The 19,773-nt window shown below is 41.4% G+C and overlaps 3 protein-coding genes across 3 annotated transcripts; 2 read left to right on the top strand and 1 right to left on the bottom strand.

Annotated features, from left to right (window-relative positions):
* Nucleotides 1-5,346: 5,346 nt before the first annotated feature.
* LOC140999560 (tubulin alpha-1B chain-like) lies at nucleotides 5,347-7,616 on the top strand. Its single transcript, XM_073470024.1, has 4 exons — nucleotides 5,347-5,433; nucleotides 5,849-6,071; nucleotides 6,165-6,313; nucleotides 6,420-7,616. The coding sequence occupies exons 1-4, from the start codon at nucleotides 5,431-5,433 to the stop codon at nucleotides 7,395-7,397; spliced, it is 1,353 nt and encodes a 450-aa protein (XP_073326125.1). The 5' UTR covers nucleotides 5,347-5,430; the 3' UTR covers nucleotides 7,398-7,616.
* A 3,256-nt stretch (nucleotides 7,617-10,872) lies between these two features.
* On the bottom strand, nucleotides 10,873-13,802 carry LOC141000302 (tubulin alpha chain-like). The gene is made up of 4 exons (XM_073470991.1): nucleotides 13,736-13,802; nucleotides 12,457-12,679; nucleotides 12,200-12,348; nucleotides 10,873-12,090 (listed from the first exon to the last, which is right to left on the bottom strand). The coding sequence occupies exons 1-4, from the start codon at nucleotides 13,736-13,738 to the stop codon at nucleotides 11,113-11,115; spliced, it is 1,353 nt and encodes a 450-aa protein (XP_073327092.1). The 5' UTR covers nucleotides 13,739-13,802; the 3' UTR covers nucleotides 10,873-11,112.
* Nucleotides 13,803-14,479: 677 nt separating this feature from the next.
* On the top strand, nucleotides 14,480-18,842 carry LOC140999259 (tubulin alpha chain-like). The gene is made up of 4 exons (XM_073469583.1): nucleotides 14,480-14,553; nucleotides 16,973-17,195; nucleotides 17,300-17,448; nucleotides 17,558-18,842. Exons 1-4 carry the CDS (start codon nucleotides 14,551-14,553, stop codon nucleotides 18,533-18,535), a joined length of 1,353 nt encoding a protein of 450 aa, XP_073325684.1. The 5' UTR covers nucleotides 14,480-14,550; the 3' UTR covers nucleotides 18,536-18,842.
* Nucleotides 18,843-19,773: the final 931 nt, after the last annotated feature.

The raw sequence follows: 19,773 nt of genomic DNA, 5'->3' as shown, positions 1-19,773 counted from the left end.
GTCATCATCATAATCTCGCCCCAACATATGTACATTCATGTGGTTGACACTCCGGAGGCCTGAAATGTTTGGCCACTCACTTTAGTCACTTGGGGGCAGTATTGTTCAACAGATGTTTGAACTCCACGCCATGTTGAAATGGCAAACTACTTGAAACTGTTGCAAGCAGCCTGCAGTGTAACTGCACCTCTCACATTAAAGGTGTGACAAACATGGATAAAAACAACAAACTGCTAAAATTAGCTCTATCACATCTAAAAGTTATTTTGTACTTTTCGCTGGCAGTTATATTCCTTTTATTGGTTTAATTTCATAGGTAGATATTCGTGCTGTGACTTCGAGGTGTTCTATCTTTGCCTGACACCTATTGAGCTGGTTTTTCATTGGGATCAGGAAATTTGCAAGTTACAGCATGTAGTTTCAGTTTGCATACTAGATGTCATCATGTTCCATGTCAGGTCATGATATTAATCTTAGCTCCGTGACTTCATACACACGGTATTTCACAATTTCAAGTTTATCAAATCCCTGACATCATCAGGTAGTAGCATTGGAAGACAAAGCGATGCTCACCTTAAACAGGTTAGGGCAGATTACTGTGACATGGATTCATAACTGCAATCATAATTCATTTTGTCACCAAGCAGTTTGATGTGATGGTGAGATCACTGAGCCTGGAAGAAAAAGCCAACTATCATAAGACAGTCTACACTAACAGAGGAGTTGATTTTTCAAGTTTGGCAGCATGGATGATGTTAGAAATGAGTTCAAACAAGTTTGAAATTGTGAAATATGTGTCTAGAGCTTAGGAACTAAGATTTGTTCAGAGAACAAGATGGTATCATCTAGTTTGCAACAGATCGAGCCATTACAAGCTGTTACTTTCAAATTTACTGATTCCGTGAAAACGGGTTCAGTTTTAAGTTCAGATATTTCACCAGAGGGGAAGTAGCAGGCCCACAGTGCAGAAATACTGTGTTGCAAGTAACAGTCATGCAATCAAATGTTCAGTAGGTAAAATTACAGAAGCAGAAGCACCAAAATATACAGTCACCTAAAGTAAAAGCAAACTACTCATTGTGTAGCATTGCCTTCTCTGAAAAAGGTCTATTACAGTTTTGGATTGTTGGCTAGTTATTGATGCATGATGCTACAGCTGGTGATAGTGAGGGTAATTTTGGTTAGGCTACTTTATATTCTTCTGGGTGGATTGTGAATGTACCTCTGGGGATCAATCACTTTTTTTTTTTTATCATGACTCATCTTAACCTATATTAGCCTCTAGTACATTTGTTTACTGTATTTTGTATTAATCATGTGCCTCCTCAAATTGGCTAATAGCTACATTTAGCAAATAAAAATAGTCCAAGAGGGGTAAAAAAAGGCTGACTACACTATCTGCCTCTGGATTGTAGGGGTGTTGATGTAAAGCAGCATAAAATTATATAGTCAAATGAAGTACAGAAAACCATACTTGAGTACAGTGTTGTATAAAGTACCCAGAAGTCTGCTAGAGTAAAAGGAAAGACTTTTGTGAAAGTCGCCCATACCAATAGTACTCAACGTATCTGATATTAACTGTACTTAAGCGTCAAAAGTACAAGTAGAAGTAACTTTTACATATATTTACATGTGTTTGTTTGCAAAAGCAGATAACTCTATTTATGTACATTTTCATAAAACTTGTTTTTTTGTGTGTTTAGTCCAGGTAATATCAATCAAACTCAAGTTAGATGGCTTTGACTAAGTAGAAATGACATCACAAAATAGAGGTATCTTAAAAACTTAAACTTTATTAAAAATAGATTTTTTTCCCACTTAAACTCCAAAATTCATGTTTCACCATTAAAAGCGGCCATATAATGACTCTGTTCTTCTTCTAATGGCAAGAGTAATTTCATTTATCATAACACAAGCAGGTAAAGTTCAGACTAACTGCAGATAAACTGCTAACAGAAATCTGAAAAATAAACCATGAACTGCACTAAGCTGTAAAAACATAGTTATTCTGCAGTATTCCACATTCAATAGTCACTATTCACAGTATTCAGAATCACTCAGTATTCAGTACTCATCATACAAACAAACAGATGAGGGATTTAAAACTGCAAGTTATTGTAAACTTTTGAAGTGCAGGTAAACGGCGAACAGAAATCAGAAAAACAAACCCCAAAATCAGGTAACCATGAACTGCATTTAGCTGTAAAAACAGCCATTTTGCTGTATTCCACATTCAATAGTCAGTGCTGCTATTCAGTATAACACAGTATTCAGTGTCGCTCGTCATCAAAACAAACTAAAATGTTTAAACTGCAGTTATTTTGCAGTATATTCCACACTCAATAGTCAGTATTGCACAGTGTTCAGTACTGCTCAGTATTTAATGTTAGTATTCTTAAGGCTTCAGTATTACTCCATTCATTATTCCACTAATAGTAAAGAAAAAGCACTTTAGCTCAACTCATTTTTATCAGTTCATCAGATTAGCTTATTCCCCCTCACCACTGCTTTCCTCCCAAGTCCTGTCTGCCAACATTACATCCCACATCAGCCAAAGCATCCTCATCTTGCCACGCTTCAAAAGAGCATGGTAACAGAAGTCACCACTGTGCAGCTGCTTAAAGCAACCCTGTCACTGTTGACCACTGATTTTAAATGATTGAGTGGAGGAACAGTGTTTAGCTGCTGCAGCTTTAAAGTCATAGCATTGCCAGTGTTCTCCATACACATGGACATTCTCATGTTTGGGCACAATTTCCAGGTATTCTGATGGCAGCAGTAAAGTGTCCTTTTTCCTAATCTCTTGCTCCAAACGACTGAAGACACGGTCAGGGGGTGCGGACTGGAAAGGTATACTCCATTCTTAGTTCTTTGAATTGTCTCTTCCTCAGGGCAAAAAGCATAGCTGATAAACTAATGCTCTTGTTTTGCCCATAGCACGAATCTAAGAAAAGCCTCAGGTCTTTATCCTCATATAATGCATAATGGTTGGCCCTACAAGTGAACGTTTTAATGTGATCTCTCATCTCCTGGCTGCTCTTTCCTCTGTTTTCTGAGCCCGGACGAAATCCAGTGCATCCAGTACTTCGCAATATCGCAGAGGTCTTTCTTGACACCTGGAATTACAGAATACAATGTATCAACACACAGCCCCTTCTCGCAAAGCTATCTATCAACTAAAAGCTTTATTTTCTAACAACTAGTCATCAACAAACCGGGCTTTAGTTATGTAAGCTATTTTTATTATGATAATAGAGCTGACTCATAAGAAAACTCAGAGTGGTTTCAATTTCCTGTGTAACAGTACAGAGGGGTGTAGTCTTTGTCACTTCACGACTGAAAGTGGAAGTAGTAGTGTGAAATGTGTGCGTGGACTGGCTCCCTGTTTGCGATGGAATAAACTGTGCAGTTGTTTTTAACAGTTTATTTATTCACTAAGAGTAATGCTCTTTTTTTTCCAGGAGATCCTGTGGAAGCCAGTTTCCACCAGTTAAAGAAAACTTACCCTTGATAAAAAAAATTTAAAAAATCCCATGGTGTAAGTCATAATTATGAGTTAGTAAATCGAAATTATGAGATAGTGAGTAATATTGTGGGATAATAAATCACAATTATGAGATAAAAAGTCGATTTCTTAGCTCATAATTTCAATCAACAAGAGAAAAATGGAAAATAATGAACTAACGTTTGACCTGAGGTCCAAGAGAAATGCAGACAGTACATGCAGACAATCAGAAAACTATCCTAGACATAATCATAGGCATTAAGTGAAGTGTAATACTTGCAAGACATGCTCCTAAACGATGACTTGCAGGCTGGGATCTTCTCCTGTCCCTTGTCTTTTGTTGTGATGGACTGTCCACTTTCGGTCTCCTACGTTCAACTGGCGTGATGTCCACGTATACGAACACAGGATTCGGTTTATTACCTCCTCACCAGACAACGTAGCGTTTCGTCAAAGTTATCCACGCGTATATTCACGAAGTCCAGCAGTTTTCACCCGGAAAACTCCCATTCAGACACCGGTTGCTACGGACGCTGGCGCCGCCATCTTTGTATCACGTGGTCTAAATGCGCTGCGCTGATTCGCTGAAAGAGACAGCAGCAGCGCTCAGCGGTTCCTGCCAGAGAGCATTAACTCTGACCCAGTTTCCAATAGGCGACCTCGGGTTTTGCACAAACAGGGATTTTAGATCTGGAAGCAGCTCTATGTAAAGTGTCAGCTGTAACACTCTCTTTATCTGTTTTTGCAACTGAACTCTTCATGTATATAGGCGATATACTGCATACTAGAGGTCGATCCATTGTCGACTTGTTTCCATTATTAAATCCGATATGCAGCATTTTTGTGATTATTAGAATCGCTGTATATTTTAAACAGATTGCTGATACAATAAATACATTTAAAGATGTGCATCTGTGGCTCTGATGCAGCCTGCAATCTGCAAAGTAACTAAAGTTATCGGATGAACATAGTGGAATAAAGGTGCAATATTTGCATCTAAAATATGATGAAGTGGAAGTATACAGTAGTGGGAAATGGAAATACTCAAGTAAAGTACAAGAACCTCAAAATTGTACTTCAGTACAGTACTCGAGTAAATGCACTTAGTCACTCCCCATTATGAAATGCTGAATTTTCATATTAAATATTCATATAAAATAGAAGAAGCAGTAAAATGTAATAAAAACAGGTGTGTCTTATTTGTCCCATTTAGTAATACAATTCGGCATTAGTTTGGAGTCACTGGGTCATTTGACATGCGAGCTATTGATAAAAAATATGTTTGCAAAATAAATACATAACACATTAGCAATCAAAATAAGTGTGCTACATGAAATTAGTTAGTATAATTTTTTTTAAATCATAATTTTCACTAATATCATCAAGTCAGCATGAAGAAACATTGTTTTTATGTAAATCACACAAACAATAGGGTCATTCATTGATGGTCCCTAAATCAGCCTCCTGCGCAGTGCGATGATCTGGGAGGCGAGCTACCCGCCCTCCTGCTGCCAACACTGGGTGAAACCGAGGAAGAGACGCCGCTGGGAGTCTCCAGAGTGGATATCTGTCCAATATCCGACCTCAAACTAACTTCCCCTCGGTTATAAGCATCCCTTTAAAACGCTATTCACGCCCTTTCTGCACACAGCACACTCTCTGTTACTGACCAGCACAGAACAAGTGCCGTTTCATCGCGGAAGCTGATTGTCTCCTTTCAGCCAATAGGAATCCCCCATGTGACTCTGGCGACCAATAGGATTCATCAGCACATGGTCGCCGGTCAGACAGTGTAAAAGGCCCCGCCCGCCATTAGCTCTGCAGTTACTTCTTACAAAGGACTCATCACGGTCGCACTTGTAAGAGATAACGTAGTCTCTTCCAATTTGTTCATCTAATCGACAAACCTATCACGTCCAGGAAACATGGTGAGTATGAAAATATTTATTCTTGTATATAATGTTATAATGTGTTGATTTTAGGACATTTTTAAATCTATAAAATGGGTCATCAATTGGCAGCCCAGCTTAAAGAAGATGCATTCACGGTCTACATTTTTTTTTTTTTTTTTTTTTGATTGAAAAGAATAAGATGCAGGACGGTCAAATTTCGTCTTCAAGGGGGTCGTTTTGGCTGTAAATTTGGTGATTACTTCGACAGGGCGCCGCCCAGAAATTGTTCATTGTTCAAAAGCTCAGTCGGGCTGACAGATTCTGGTTTATCATCTTGTCGAAGGTCAATGAGCTCTCAGCTTGAAACATCCCTCTTTTTAACGCCTGTTTGAAGAGGCCTGGCCTTTTTATTCTTATTATAATTTCCTATAATTTTTTTCCCCTTCTGCAGCGTGAGTGTATCTCCATCCACGTCGGTCAGGCCGGTGTCCAGATTGGCAACGCCTGCTGGGAGCTTTACTGCCTGGAACATGGGATCCAGCCGGACGGACAGATGCCCAGTGACAAGACCAGTGGAGGAGGAGATGATTCCTTCAACACCTTCTTCAGTGAGACTGGAGCTGGAAAGCACGTCCCCAGAGCTGTTTTTGTGGACCTGGAGCCCACTGTCATCGGTAAGTGTGACTCCTCTAGATGAGCATTAATTTAGGAAATATCTGATAATTGTAAACGAATCTGATATAATGTCTGTTTTTGTCTCCTTTTAGATGAAGTGCGCTCTGGTACCTACCGCCAGCTGTTCCACCCTGAGCAGCTGATCACTGGCAAGGAGGATGCTGCCAACAACTACGCCCGCGGACACTACACCATCGGCAAAGAGATCATTGACATGGTTCTGGACAGGATCCGCAAACTGGTGGGTAAAATCAGAGCTGAAGTTAATTGCAAATTTGATTCCAGAATATCCAATTAAATGACATAACTCAATTTCATATGTGATCATTGTCTCTCTCTGTCCTCAGGCTGACCAGTGCACTGGCCTTCAGGGCTTCCTGGTTTTCCACAGCTTCGGCGGTGGCACCGGCTCTGGTTTCACCTCCCTGCTGATGGAGCGTCTGTCTGTCGACTACGGCAAGAAGTCCAAGCTGGAGTTCTCCATCTACCCCGCTCCCCAGGTGTCCACCGCTGTGGTGGAGCCCTACAATGCCATTCTCACCACCCACACCACCCTGGAGCACTCTGACTGTGCCTTCATGGTAGATAACGAGGCCATCTATGATATCTGTCGTAGGAACCTCGATATCGAGCGTCCCAGTTACACCAACCTGAACAGGTTGATCAGTCAGATTGTGTCCTCCATCACTGCCTCCCTTCGTTTCGATGGTGCCCTCAATGTTGATCTGACAGAGTTCCAGACCAACTTGGTGCCATATCCCCGTATCCACTTTCCCCTGGCCACCTATGCCCCTGTCATTTCTGCTGAGAAGGCTTACCATGAGCAGCTCTCAGTGGCCGAAATCACCAATGCCTGCTTTGAGCCAGCCAATCAGTTGGTGAAATGTGACCCTCGCCACGGCAAGTACATGGCTTGCTGCCTCTTGTACCGTGGTGATGTGGTGCCCAAAGATGTGAATGCTGCCATTGCCACCATCAAAACCAAGCGTTCCATCCAGTTTGTGGACTGGTGCCCCACCGGTTTCAAGGTTGGTATCAACTACCAGCCACCCACTGTAGTTCCCGGTGGAGACCTGTCCAAGGTCCAGAGGGCTGTGTGTATGCTGAGCAACACCACTGCTATTGCAGAGGCCTGGGCTCGACTCAACCACAAGTTTGATCTGATGTATGCTAAGCGTGCCTTTGTGCACTGGTATGTGGGTGAGGGTATGGAGGAGGGTGAGTTCTCTGAGGCCAGAGAGGACATGGCAGCTCTGGAGAAGGATTATGAGGAGGTTGGAGTCGACTCTGTTGAGGGCGAGGATGAGGAAGAAGGAGAGGAGTAGGCCTAGGAAGTAAATTAAACTTGAAAGTGTAGTTCCTGAATAATTAATAAAACCTTTTTCATTTGTATTTACATGTGTAATGTTCTCTTTGTGTTTTTTACACGTGAAATGTTGTGTTTTTCACATGTAATGTTCTCTTTGTGATTAACTTGTATCGGCCATTGTTAAAAAAATGATATTTCAATGGTTTTAGGACTGAATAAATCCCATAAAGCTTCATTCTTGACTTTGCAGTCTTTGTATTGTACCTCCATTTGCTTTTTCCTCCTTTTCTATTTTAGGCCATTTCTCTGTGACTTTGATTTCTGGAGTAGACATGTTTTAATTGAAACAACATGTAGGCTTATTTATACCATAGACATAATTTAATATTCATTTTTTGTGTTTTTTTCATATTGCTGATACAATAAATACTTTTAAAGATGTGCATCTGGCTCTGGTGCAGCCTGCAATCTGCAAAGTAACAACTTATTGGATGAATATAGTGTAATAAAGGTGCAATATTTGCATCTAAAATATGAAGTGGAAGTATACAGCAGTGGAAAATGGAAATACTCAAGTAAAGTACAAGAACCTCAAAATTGTCTAACAGTACAGTACTCGAGTAAATGCACTTAGTCACTCCCCATTATGAAATGCTGAATTTTCATAATAATTATTCAAATAAAAAAAAATGGAATAAGCAGGGAAATATAATAGAAACAGGTGTGTCTTATTTGTCCTATTTAGTAATACAATTCAGCATTAGTTTGGAGTCACTGGGACATTTGACATGGAAGCTATTGAAACAAAATAAATACATAACACTTTACTCCCCATTATGAAGGGTGCAGTCACTTTCCGGCAGGGCCTGCCGAAAAGTGACTGCACCCTGTAACTCTGGATTGGGAGGGGTTACATTCTCTGTCTTTTCAGCATTAATAGTAGAGGAAACCAGGTGCATGTACAGTGAATTTGGTCAATATCACTCCTTGCAATAAGGACTTACAGGGTGCAGTCACTTTTCGGCAGGCCCTGCCGAAAAGTGACTGCACCCTGTAACTCTGGATTGGGAGGGGTTACATTCTCTGTCTTTTCAGCATTAATAGTAGAGGAAACCAGGTGCATGTACAGTGAATTTGGTCAATATCACTCCTTGCAACAAGGACTTACAGGGTGCAGTCACTTTCCGGCAGGCCCTGCCGAAAAGTGACTGCACCCTGTAACTCTGGATTGGGAGGGGTTACATTCTCTGTCTTTTCAGCATTAATAGTAGAGGAAACCAGGTGCATGTACAGTGAATTTGGTCAATATCACTCCTTGCAATCCAGAGTTACAGGGTGCAGTCACTTTCTGGCAGGCCCTGCCGAAAAGTGACTGCACCCTGTAACTCTGGATTGGGAGGGGTTACATTCTCTGTCTTTTCAGCATTAATAGTAGAGGAAACCAGGTGCATGTACAGTGAATTTGGTCAATATCACTCCTTGCAATAAGGACTTACAGGGTGCAGTCACTTTCCGGCAGGCCCTGCCGAAAAGTGACTGCACCCTGTAACTCTGGATTGGGAGGGGTTACATTCTCTGTCTTTTCAGCATTAATAGTAGAGGAAACCAGGTGCATGTACAGTGAATTCGGTCAATATCACTCCTTGCAATAAGGACTTACAGGGTGCAGTCACTTTTCGGCAGGGCCTGCCGAAAAGTGACTGCACCCTGTAACTCTGGATTGGGAGGGGTTACATTCTCTGTCTTTTCAGCATTAATAGTAGAGGAAACCAGGTGCATGTACAGTGAATTTGGTCAATATCACTCCTTGCAATAAGGACTTACAGGGTGCAGTCACTTTTCGGCAGGGCCTGCCGAAAAGTGACTGCACCCTGTAACTCTGGATTGGGAGGGGTTACATTCTCTGTCTTTTCAGCATTAATAGTAGAGGAAACCAGGTGCATGTACAGTGACTTTGGTCAATATCACTCCTTGCAATCCAGAGTTACAGGGTGCAGTCACTTTCCGGCAGGCCCTGCCGAAAAGTGACTGCACCCTGTAACTCTGGATTGGGAGGGGTTACATTCTCTGTCTTTTCAGCATTAATAGTAGAGGAAACCAGGTGCATGTACAGTGAATTTGGTCAATATCACTCGAAAGCCGAAAAGTGACTGCACCCTGTGAGTCCTTATTGCAAGGAGTGATATTGACCAAATTCACTGTACATGCACCTGGTTTCCTCTACTATTAATGCTGAAAAGACAGAGAATGTAACCCCTCCCAATCCAGAGTTACAGGGTGCAGTCACTTTTCGGCAGGGCCTGCCGGAAAGTGACTTTTATACTTGAATTTCTCCACATTGGTGCAGTAAAAATGCTTGATATAAAGTATACTTGTAGTCTTCTATGTGTAGAAGTCAAATATACCACCCATAGCCAGGAATTAATGAGTAATGTGTTTTTACAGCACATGAAATATAAGAAAACATGCAATCTGCAGGTATAAATACAGGACTTTTATTGTTGAATTTCTCCACATTGGTGATGTAACAAATGATAATAAGTGTTTTTTATTCATCATGGGCGCATGAAACACTTTAATGTAACATATTTTATTTTAAATGTAGGTTCGATATATAGCTTACTGTTCTTAATACCTTTATTTTGAAAAACGGAAGTAAATACGCTGTTTGTCAGCATTTACCATAATGCTGAGAATACTTGTACACTCGAAATTTAGGTGCGGCAGATTTGACCACGGAGACCGGAGTGACGGGTGGCTTGACCGCAGTAGATCATCGCACTGCGCAGGAGGCTGATTAAGGGACCATCAATAAATGACCTACTGTTTGTGTGATTTACACAAAAACAATGTTTCTTCATGCTGACTTGATGATATTAGTGAAAATTATGATTAAAAAAAAAAACACCCAACTCATTTATGTTGTTTCAATAGCTTCCATGTCAAATGACCCAGTGACTCCAAACTACTGCTGAATTGTATTACTAAATGGGACAAATAAGAAGCACCTGTTTTTATTTCACTGCTTCTTCTATTTTATATGAATATTTATTATGAAAATTCAGCATTTCATAATGGGGAGTGACTAAGTGCATTTACTCGAGTATTGTACTGATATACAATTTTGAGGTTCTTGTACTTTACTTGAGTATTTCCATTTTCCACTGCTGTATACTTCCACTTCATCATATTTTGGGTGCAATATCGCACCTTTATTACACTATATTCATCCAATAACTTGTTACTTTGCAGATTGCAGGCTGCACCAGAGCCACAGATGCACATCTTTAAAAGTATTTATTGTATCAGCAATATGAAAAAAAACACACAAAAATGTAATATTAAATTATGTCTACGGTATAAATAAGCCTACATGTTGTTTCAATTAAAACATGTCGACTTCAGAAGTCAAAGTCACAGAGAAATGGCCTAAAATGGAAAAGGAGGAAAAAGCAAATGGAGGTACAATACAAAGACTGCGATGTCAAGAATGAAGCTTTATGGGATTTATTCAGTCCTAAAACCATTGAAATATCATTTTTTTTAACAATGGCCGATACAAGTTTATCAAGAAGAGAACATTACATGTGAAAAACACAACATTTCACATGTAAAAAACACAAAGAACAATACACATATTCAGGAACTACACTTTCAAGTTTAATTTACTTCCTAGGCCTATTCCTCAAGAACACATTGCAATCAATTATTTCCTGTTTAACTAATGCCTTTTAATATTCCTCTCCTTCCTCTCCCTCACCCTCAACTGAGTCGACTCCAACCTCCTCATAATCCTTCTCCAGAGCTGCCATGTCCTCTCTGGCCTCAGAGAATTCTCCCTCCTCCATACCCTCACCCACATACCAGTGCACAAAAGCACGCTTAGCGTACATCAGATCGAACTTGTGGTCGAGTCGAGCCCAGGCCTCTGCAATAGCGGTTGTGTTGCTAAGCATACACACAGCCCTCTGGACCTTGGCCAGGTCTCCACCAGGAACCACAGTGGGTGGCTGGTAGTTGATGCCAACCTTGAAACCGGTGGGGCACCAGTCCACAAACTGGATGGTACGCTTGGTTTTGATGGTGGCAATGGCGGCATTCACATCTTTGGGCACCACATCACCACGATACAAGAGGCAGCAAGCCATGTACTTGCCGTGGCGAGGGTCACATTTCACCATCTGATTGGCTGGCTCGAAGCAGGCGTTGGTGATTTCTGACACGGTTAGCTGCTCATGGTAAGCCTTCTCAGCAGAAATGACAGGGGCATAGGTGGCCAGAGGGAAGTGGATACGGGGATATGGCACCAAGTTGGTCTGGAACTCTGTCAGATCAACATTGAGGGCACCATCGAAACGAAGGGAGGCAGTGATGGAGGACACAATCTGACTCATCAACCTGTTCAGGTTGGTGTAACTGGGACGCTCAATGTCAAGGTTCCTACGGCAGATATCGTAGATGGCCTCGTTATCTACCATGAAGGCACAGTCAGAGTGCTCCAGGGTGGTGTGGGTGGTGAGAATGGCATTGTAGGGCTCCACCACAGCGGTGGACACCTGGGGAGCGGGGTAGATGGAGAACTCCAGCTTGGACTTCTTGCCGTAGTCGACAGACAGACGCTCCATCAGCAGGGAGGTGAAACCAGAGCCGGTGCCACCGCCGAAGCTGTGGAAAACCAGGAAGCCCTGAAGGCCAGTGCACTGGTCAGCCTGAGGACAGAGAGAGACAATGATCACATATGAGTTAGAGTTATGTCATTTCATTGGTTATTCGGGAGCCAAATTTGCAATTAACTTGTTCTGCTCTGATTTTACCCACCAGTTTGCGGATCCTGTCCAGCACCGTGTCAATGATCTCTTTGCCAATGGTGTAGTGTCCACGGGCGTAGTTGTTGGCAGCATCCTCCTTGCCAGTGATCAGCTGCTCAGGGTGGAACAGCTGGCGATAGGTACCAGTGCGCACTTCATCTAAAAAGGAGAAGAAAAAAAAAGCAAAAAACACACATTGCATCAGATTGGTTTACAATTATCAGATATTTCCTAAATTAATGCTCATATAGGAGGAGTCACACTTACCAATGACAGTGGGCTCCAGGTCCACAAAAACAGCTCTGGGGACGTGCTTTCCGGCTCCAGTCTCACTGAAGAAGGTGTTGAAGGAATCATCTCCTCCTCCACAGGTCTTGTCACTGGGCATCCGTCCGTCCGGCTGGATCCCATGTTCCAGGCAGTAAAGCTCCCAGCAGGCGTTGCCAATCTGGACACCAGCTTGACCAACGTGCACCGAGATACACTCACGCTATGGAAGGGGGAAAAAAAGAAGAAAAGTTCTAGTAGGAATTGTAACTAATCAGACACTGAAGGCTACTCGTCACATGTTGAGGACTTCTCTACAGCTAGTGCAAGATCTGAGGAGGAAAAAGGCTCTTTTGTAGAGAACCAGACAACAGATCATCATGACTAATAATACTATCACCTGATGACATGTTGCAGTCTGTTAACCTGTGAACAGAACACCCTACAGAAAACATTATATTGTAGTGGACTGGACAAACATAATTCACCATAATCTGAGTAGTTTCCCTCTCTGACAACTGACTGTTGGGCAATGCCCCCTTGTAAGCGTTAGTGTGTAACCATGACAACGGAGAGTTGGGAGGGGCTAAGGTTAGCAGTTTTCCCGCTGTCAGAGTTCCGGTTTTTGTTCGAATTAACGGCTAAATAAACTCAGTCAAAGAGAGAAGTTGTTCGCCACAAAGAGGCTGATTATTCAGACTCATGTGCTTAAAGAAAAAATAAAATCATGTGATGAGAACAAAAGAAAATCCCCATCAAAGTTCTGTGGTACAACAAAACAAACACACCTGTAGTTAAAGATTTATATTCAAAAAGGTAGCAGACCTCGACAATATCCCGCATAAAATATCAAATATGTTAGTGAATAGGTTTTGTTTGAAAAGCCTGCGGTTGCAGTGTCATGAAGGCCAAACCCCTTCAAACAGGCGGTAAAAAGAGCAATATTTCAGGCTGAGAGCACATTGACCTCCGACAACATGATCAACTACAAACTGTCAGCCAGACGTTTGAACAGTGAACAATTTCTGGGCTGCGCCCTGTCGAGTTACACATTTATCACCAAAGTTACAGTCAAAACGACCCCTTGAAGACGAAGTTTAACCGTCTTCCATCTTGACTTTTTCTTTCCAATCAAAACTAGATTGTAGACCGTTAATGCTGCTTCTTTCAGTTGATAACGGTTAGTTAAGTTGCGCTGCCACTTGATGACCCAGTTTATAGATTTGAAAATGTCCTACAATTAACACATTTTAACTAAAGAAAACATTTTCATACTCACCATGTTTCCTGAAGTTGTTAAGTTTGTAGTTTAGATTAACAAATTGGAAGAGACTACGTTATCTCTTACAGTCCGGCCGTAATAAGTCCTTTGTAAGAAGTAATTGCGGAGGTAATGGCGGGCGGGGCATTTTATACTGTCTAACCGGCGGGAATATGCTGATAAATCCGATTGGTTGCCAGAGTCACGTGGGGGATTCCTATTGGCTAAAAGGAAACAGTCAGCTTCCGCGATGGCATGACACGAGTTCTGTGCGTTAAATGTCCCATATTTATACCTCCAGATTCCATATTGTCTTATATTTGACGTACTGTAAAAACACTTTGCTCAATAATTCCTGGCTATGGATGGTATATTTGACTTCTACACATAATTGACTACAAGCATGCTTAATATCAAGCAGTTTTACTGTACCAATGTGGAGAAATTCAACAATAAAAGAAATTAAAGTATAAAAGTCCCATATTTATATTTATATTTATATTTATATTTATATTTATATTTATATTTATATTTATTCATAACTTCTTGTCTGGACACAGCACACTGTCTGTTACTGACACGCACAGAACTCATACCATGTCATCGCGAAAGCTGACTGTTTCCTTTTAGCCAATAGGAATCCCCCACGTGACTCTGGCAACCAATCGGATTTATCAGCATATTCCCGCCGGTTAGATAGTATAAAAAGCCCCGCCCGCCATTACCTCCGCAATTACTTCTTACAAAGGACTCATTATGGCCGGACTGTAAGAGATAACATAGTCTCTTCCACTTTGTTAATCTAAACTACAAACTTAACAGCTTCAGGAAACATGGTGAGTATGAAAATGTTTTCTTTAGTTATAATGTGTTAATTGTAGGACATAAAGTGGGTCATCAAGTGGCAGCGCAACTTAACTAACCGTTATCAACTGAAAGAAGCAGCATTAACGGTCTACAATCTAGTTTTGAGTGGAAAGAAAAAGTCAAGATTGAAGACGGTTAAACTTCGTCTTCAAGGGGTCGTTTTGACTGTAACTTTGGTGATAAATGTGTAATTTGACAGGGCGCAGCCCAGAAATTGTTCACTGTTCAAACGTCTGGCTGACAGTTTGTAGTTGATCATGTTGTCGGAGGTCAATGTGCTCTCAGCCTGAAACATTGCTCTTTTTTACCGCCTGTTTGAAGGGGCTTGGCCTTCATGACACTGCAACCGCAGGCTTTTCGAACAAAACCTATTCACTAACATGTTTGATATTTTATGCGGGATATTGTCGAGGTCTGCTACCTTTTTGAATATAAATCTTTAACTACAGGTGTGTTTGTTTTGTTGTACCACAGAACTTTGATGGGGATTTTCTTTTGTTCTCATTAAATGATTTTCTTTTGTCTTTAAGCACGTGAGTCTGAATAATCAGCCCCTTTGTGGCGGACAACTTCTCTCTTTGACTGAGTTTATTTAGCCGTTAATTGAACAAAAACCGGAACTCTGACAGCGGGAAAACTGCGAACCTTAGCCCCTCCCAACTCTCCGTTGTCATGGTTACACACTAACGCTTACAATCATAGACGTATGTACATAGACGCCTCATTGAGCTGGTTGGTCCGCTGCTGCGATACGTCGACGTCGCCGCCATATTGGAGGAGGCAGATCTGCCCCGTGAACTAATACAAGTGAATGGAGTGAACTTTAGAAAGCTCCTTCTACAAAGTGCTATAAGCTAATGCCTCTCATTTACACATTCACACACGAACGAATATATTCAGGAAACAGACAGGAACCAAAAACAACGTCTGTAACGTTCTCTGATGATTATAAACGTTAACTACTTACATGTTCAGTATACAGGTGGGCACCAAACCACCGGATGTATTTTTATAATGTTTTTATGAGTGTTTACAGCTGCCAACGTATGCAACGCTGCTACTGTGATGATAAATGACGGTTAAATATTGAATCTGTGTCTATAATAACCAGATCCTGACACGTAAATGTGATGTCTGTTGGAATAAAAAGTACCAACGTCGTTTTTACACAGTGATTTCTGATAATCTAAGTAATAAAATTAACAATCATGGAGACAAATAATTAAAAAGTCCGCAAATCAAGATAAGAAACTGCAACTGGCAGTGAGCCTGCTTTCTTTTCTTTTAGCAGTGAAGTGATAAACTCCATGACAGAACATTATAAAATATGATATTGTATAAAATAACATTACATGGTAAAAAGTAAAAGTTGCAGTAGGCTACTTTTTATAAATATGCACTATATATTATTATTATCATCATTATTATTATTGTTATTATTACTATTTTTCTGCATATTCTTGACTTTGAATGGGAGCAACTGTAACGCAAGCAATTTCCCGTCGGGGATTAATGAAGTATTTCTGATTCTGATTAATATATTATGCAGTCAGTTGTCCATATTTAAGTTGACAGTATGGTAGACAGATGTCTCATTTACATGTCAGGATCTGGTTATTATAGACACAGATTCAATATTTAACCGTCATTTAACATCACAGTAGCAGCGTTGCATACGTTGGCAGCTGTAAACACTCAGAAAAACATTATAAAAATACATCCGGTGGTTTGGTGCCCACCTGTATACTGAACATATCAGGAGTAGTTAACGTTTATAATCATCAGAGGACGTTACAGACGTTGTTTTTGGTTCCTATCTGTTTCCTGAATATATTCGTTCGTGTGTGAATGTGTAAATGAGAGGCATTAACTTATAGCACTTTGTAGAAGGAGCTTTCTAAAGTTCATCCATTCACTTGTATTAGTTCACGGGGCAGATCTGCCTCCTCCAATATGGCGGCGACGTTGACGTACGGTCCAGCGTTCAATGAGGCGTCTATGTATATATGTCTATGCTTACAATGGGGCATTACCCAACAGTCAGTTGTCAGAGAGAGGGAAACTACTCAGATTATGGTGAATTATGTTTGTCCAGTCCACTACAATATAATGTTTAATGTAGGGTGTTCTGTTCACAGGTTAACAGACTGCAACATGTCATCAGGTGATAGTATTATTAGTCATGATGATCTGGTGTCTGGTTCTCTACAAAAGAGCCTTTTTCCTCCTCAGATCTTGCACTAGCTGTAGAGAAGTCCTCAACATGTGATGAGTAGCCTTCAGTGTCTGATTAGTTACAATTTCTACTAGAACTTCTTCAGACAGCCTTTTAAACGGTCTGGCATATTTTTATTATAATTTCCTATCTTTTTTCCCCCCCTTCCACAGCGTGAGTGTATCTCGGTGCACGTTGGTCAGGCTGGTGTCCAGATTGGCAATGCCTGCTGGGAGCTTTACTGCCTGGAACATGGGATCCAGCCAGACGGACGGATGCCCAGTGACAAGACCTGTGGAGGAGGAGATGATTCCTTCAACACCTTCTTCAGTGAGACTGGAGCTGGAAAGCATGTCCCCAGAGCTGTTTTTGTGGACCTGGAGCCCACTGTCATCGGTAAGTGTGACTCCTCCTATATGAGCATTAATTTAGGAAATACCTAATAATTGTAAACCAATCTGATGCAAAGTCTGTTTTTTTTTTTTTCTTCTCCTTTTTAGATGAGGTGCGCACTGGTACCTACCGCCAGCTGTTCCACCCTGAGCAGCTGATCACTGGCAAGGAGGATGCTGCTAACAACTACGCCCGTGGACACTACACCATTGGCAAAGAGATCATTGACACGGTGCTGGACAGGATCCGCAAACTGGTGGGTAAAATCAGAGCAGAACAAGTTAATTGCAAATTTGGCTCCCGAATAATCAATGAAATGACATAACTCTAACTCATATGTGATCATTGTCTCTCTCTGTCCTCAGGCTGACCAGTGCACTGGCCTTCAGGGCTTCCTGGTTTTCCACAGCTTCGGCGGTGGCACCGGCTCTGGTTTCACCTCCCTGCTGATGGAGCGTCTGTCTGTCGACTACGGCAAGAAGTCCAAGCTGGAGTTCTCCATCTACCCCGCTCCCCAGGTGTCCACCGCTGTGGTGGAGCCCTACAATGCCATTCTCACCACCCACACCACCCTGGAGCACTCTGACTGTGCCTTCATGGTAGATAACGAGGCCATCTACGATATCTGCCGTAGGAACCTTGACATTGAGCGTCCCAGTTACACCAACCTGAACAGGTTGATGAGTCAGATTGTGTCCTCCATCACTGCCTCCCTTCGTTTCGACGGTGCCCTCAATGTTGATCTGACAGAGTTCCAGACCAACTTGGTGCCATATCCCCGTATCCACTTCCCTCTCGCCACCTATGCCCCTGTCATTTCTGCTGAGAAGGCTTACCATGAGCAGCTTACCGTGTCAGAAATCACCAACGCCTGCTTCGAGCCAGCCAATCAGATGGTGAAATGTGACCCTCGCCACGGCAAGTACATGGCTTGCTGCCTCTTGTATCGTGGTGATGTGGTGCCCAAAGATGTTAATGCTGCCATTGCCACCATCAAAACCAAGCGTACCATCCAGTTTGTGGACTGGTGCCCCACCGGTTTCAAGGTTGGCATCAACTACCAGCCACCCACTGTTGTTCCTGGTGGAGACCTGGCCAAGGTCCAGAGGGCTGTGTGTATGCTTAGCAACACCACCGCTATTGCAGAGGCCTGGGCTCGGCTCGACCACAAGTTCGATCTGATGTACGCTAAGCGTGCTTTTGTGCACTGGTATGTGGGTGAGGGTATGGAGGAGGGAGAATTCTCTGAGGCCAGAGAGGACATGGCAGCTCTGGAGAAGGATTATGAGGAGGTTGGACTTGACTCCGTTGAGGGTGAGGGAGAGGAAGGAGAGGAATATTAAAAGGCATTAGTTAAACAGGAAATAATTGATTGCAATGTGTTCTTGAGGAATAGGCATGGGAAGTAAATTAAACTTGAAAGTGTAGTTCCTGAATAATTAATAATACCTTTTTTCACTTATATTTACACGTGTAATGTTCTTTGTGTTTTTTACATGTGAAATGTTATGTGTTTTTTACACGTGAAATGTTATGGGTTTTTCACATGTAATGTTCTCTTTGTGATTAACTTGTATCTGCCATTGTTAAAAAAAAATAATATTTCATTAGTTTTGGGACTGAATAAATCCCATGAAGGTTGATTCTTGACATTGCAGTCTTTGTATTGTACCTCCATTTGCTTTTTCCTCCTTTTCCATTTTAGGCCATTTCTCTGTGACTTTGACTTCTGAAGTCGACATGTTTTAATTGAAACAACATGTAGGCTTATTTATACCATAGACATAATTTAATATTACATTTTTGTGTCTTTTTTTTAATATTGCTGATATGATAAATACTTTTAAAGATGTGCATCTGTGGCTCTGATGCAGCCTGCAATCTGCAAAGTAACAACTTATTGGATGAATATAGTGTAATAAAGGTGCGTTATTGCATCCAAAATATGAAGTGGAAGTATACAGCAGTGGAAAATGGAAATACTCAAGTACAAGAACCTCAAAATTGTATATCAGTACAGTACTCGAGTAAATGCACTTAGTCACTCCCCATTATGAAATGCTGAATTTTCATAATAAATATTCATATAAAATAGAAGAAGCAGTGAAATAAAATAAAAACAGGTGTGTCTTATTTGTCCCATTTAGTAATACAATTCAGCATTAGTTTGGAGTCACTGGGTCATTTGACATGGAAGCTATTGAAACAAAATAAATACATAACACATTAGCAATCAAGATAAGTGTGCTACATGAAATAAGTTGGGTGTTTTTTGTTTTTTTAATCATAATTTTCACTAGTATCATCAAGTCAGCATGAAGAAACATTGTTTTTATGTAAATCACACAAACAGTAGGGTCATTTATTGATGGTCCCTAAATCAGCCAACTGCGTAGTGCGATGTTCTGGGAGGCCGCCCTCCTGCTGCCAACACTGGGTGAAACCGAGGAAGAGACGCCGCTGGGAGTCTGCGGGGTGAATGTCTGTCCAATATCAGACCTAAAACTAACTTCCCCTCGGTTATAAACATCCCTTTAAAAGATATTTCCCTCCTGTCTGAACACAGCACACTGTCTGTTTC

This window comes from Pagrus major, chromosome 7, assembly GCF_040436345.1.
Source record: "Pagrus major chromosome 7, Pma_NU_1.0".
NCBI lineage: Eukaryota > Metazoa > Chordata > Actinopteri > Spariformes > Sparidae > Pagrus > Pagrus major.
Note: the sequence above shows the minus strand (reverse complement) of the source record. Positions and strands in the feature narration are given on the sequence as shown.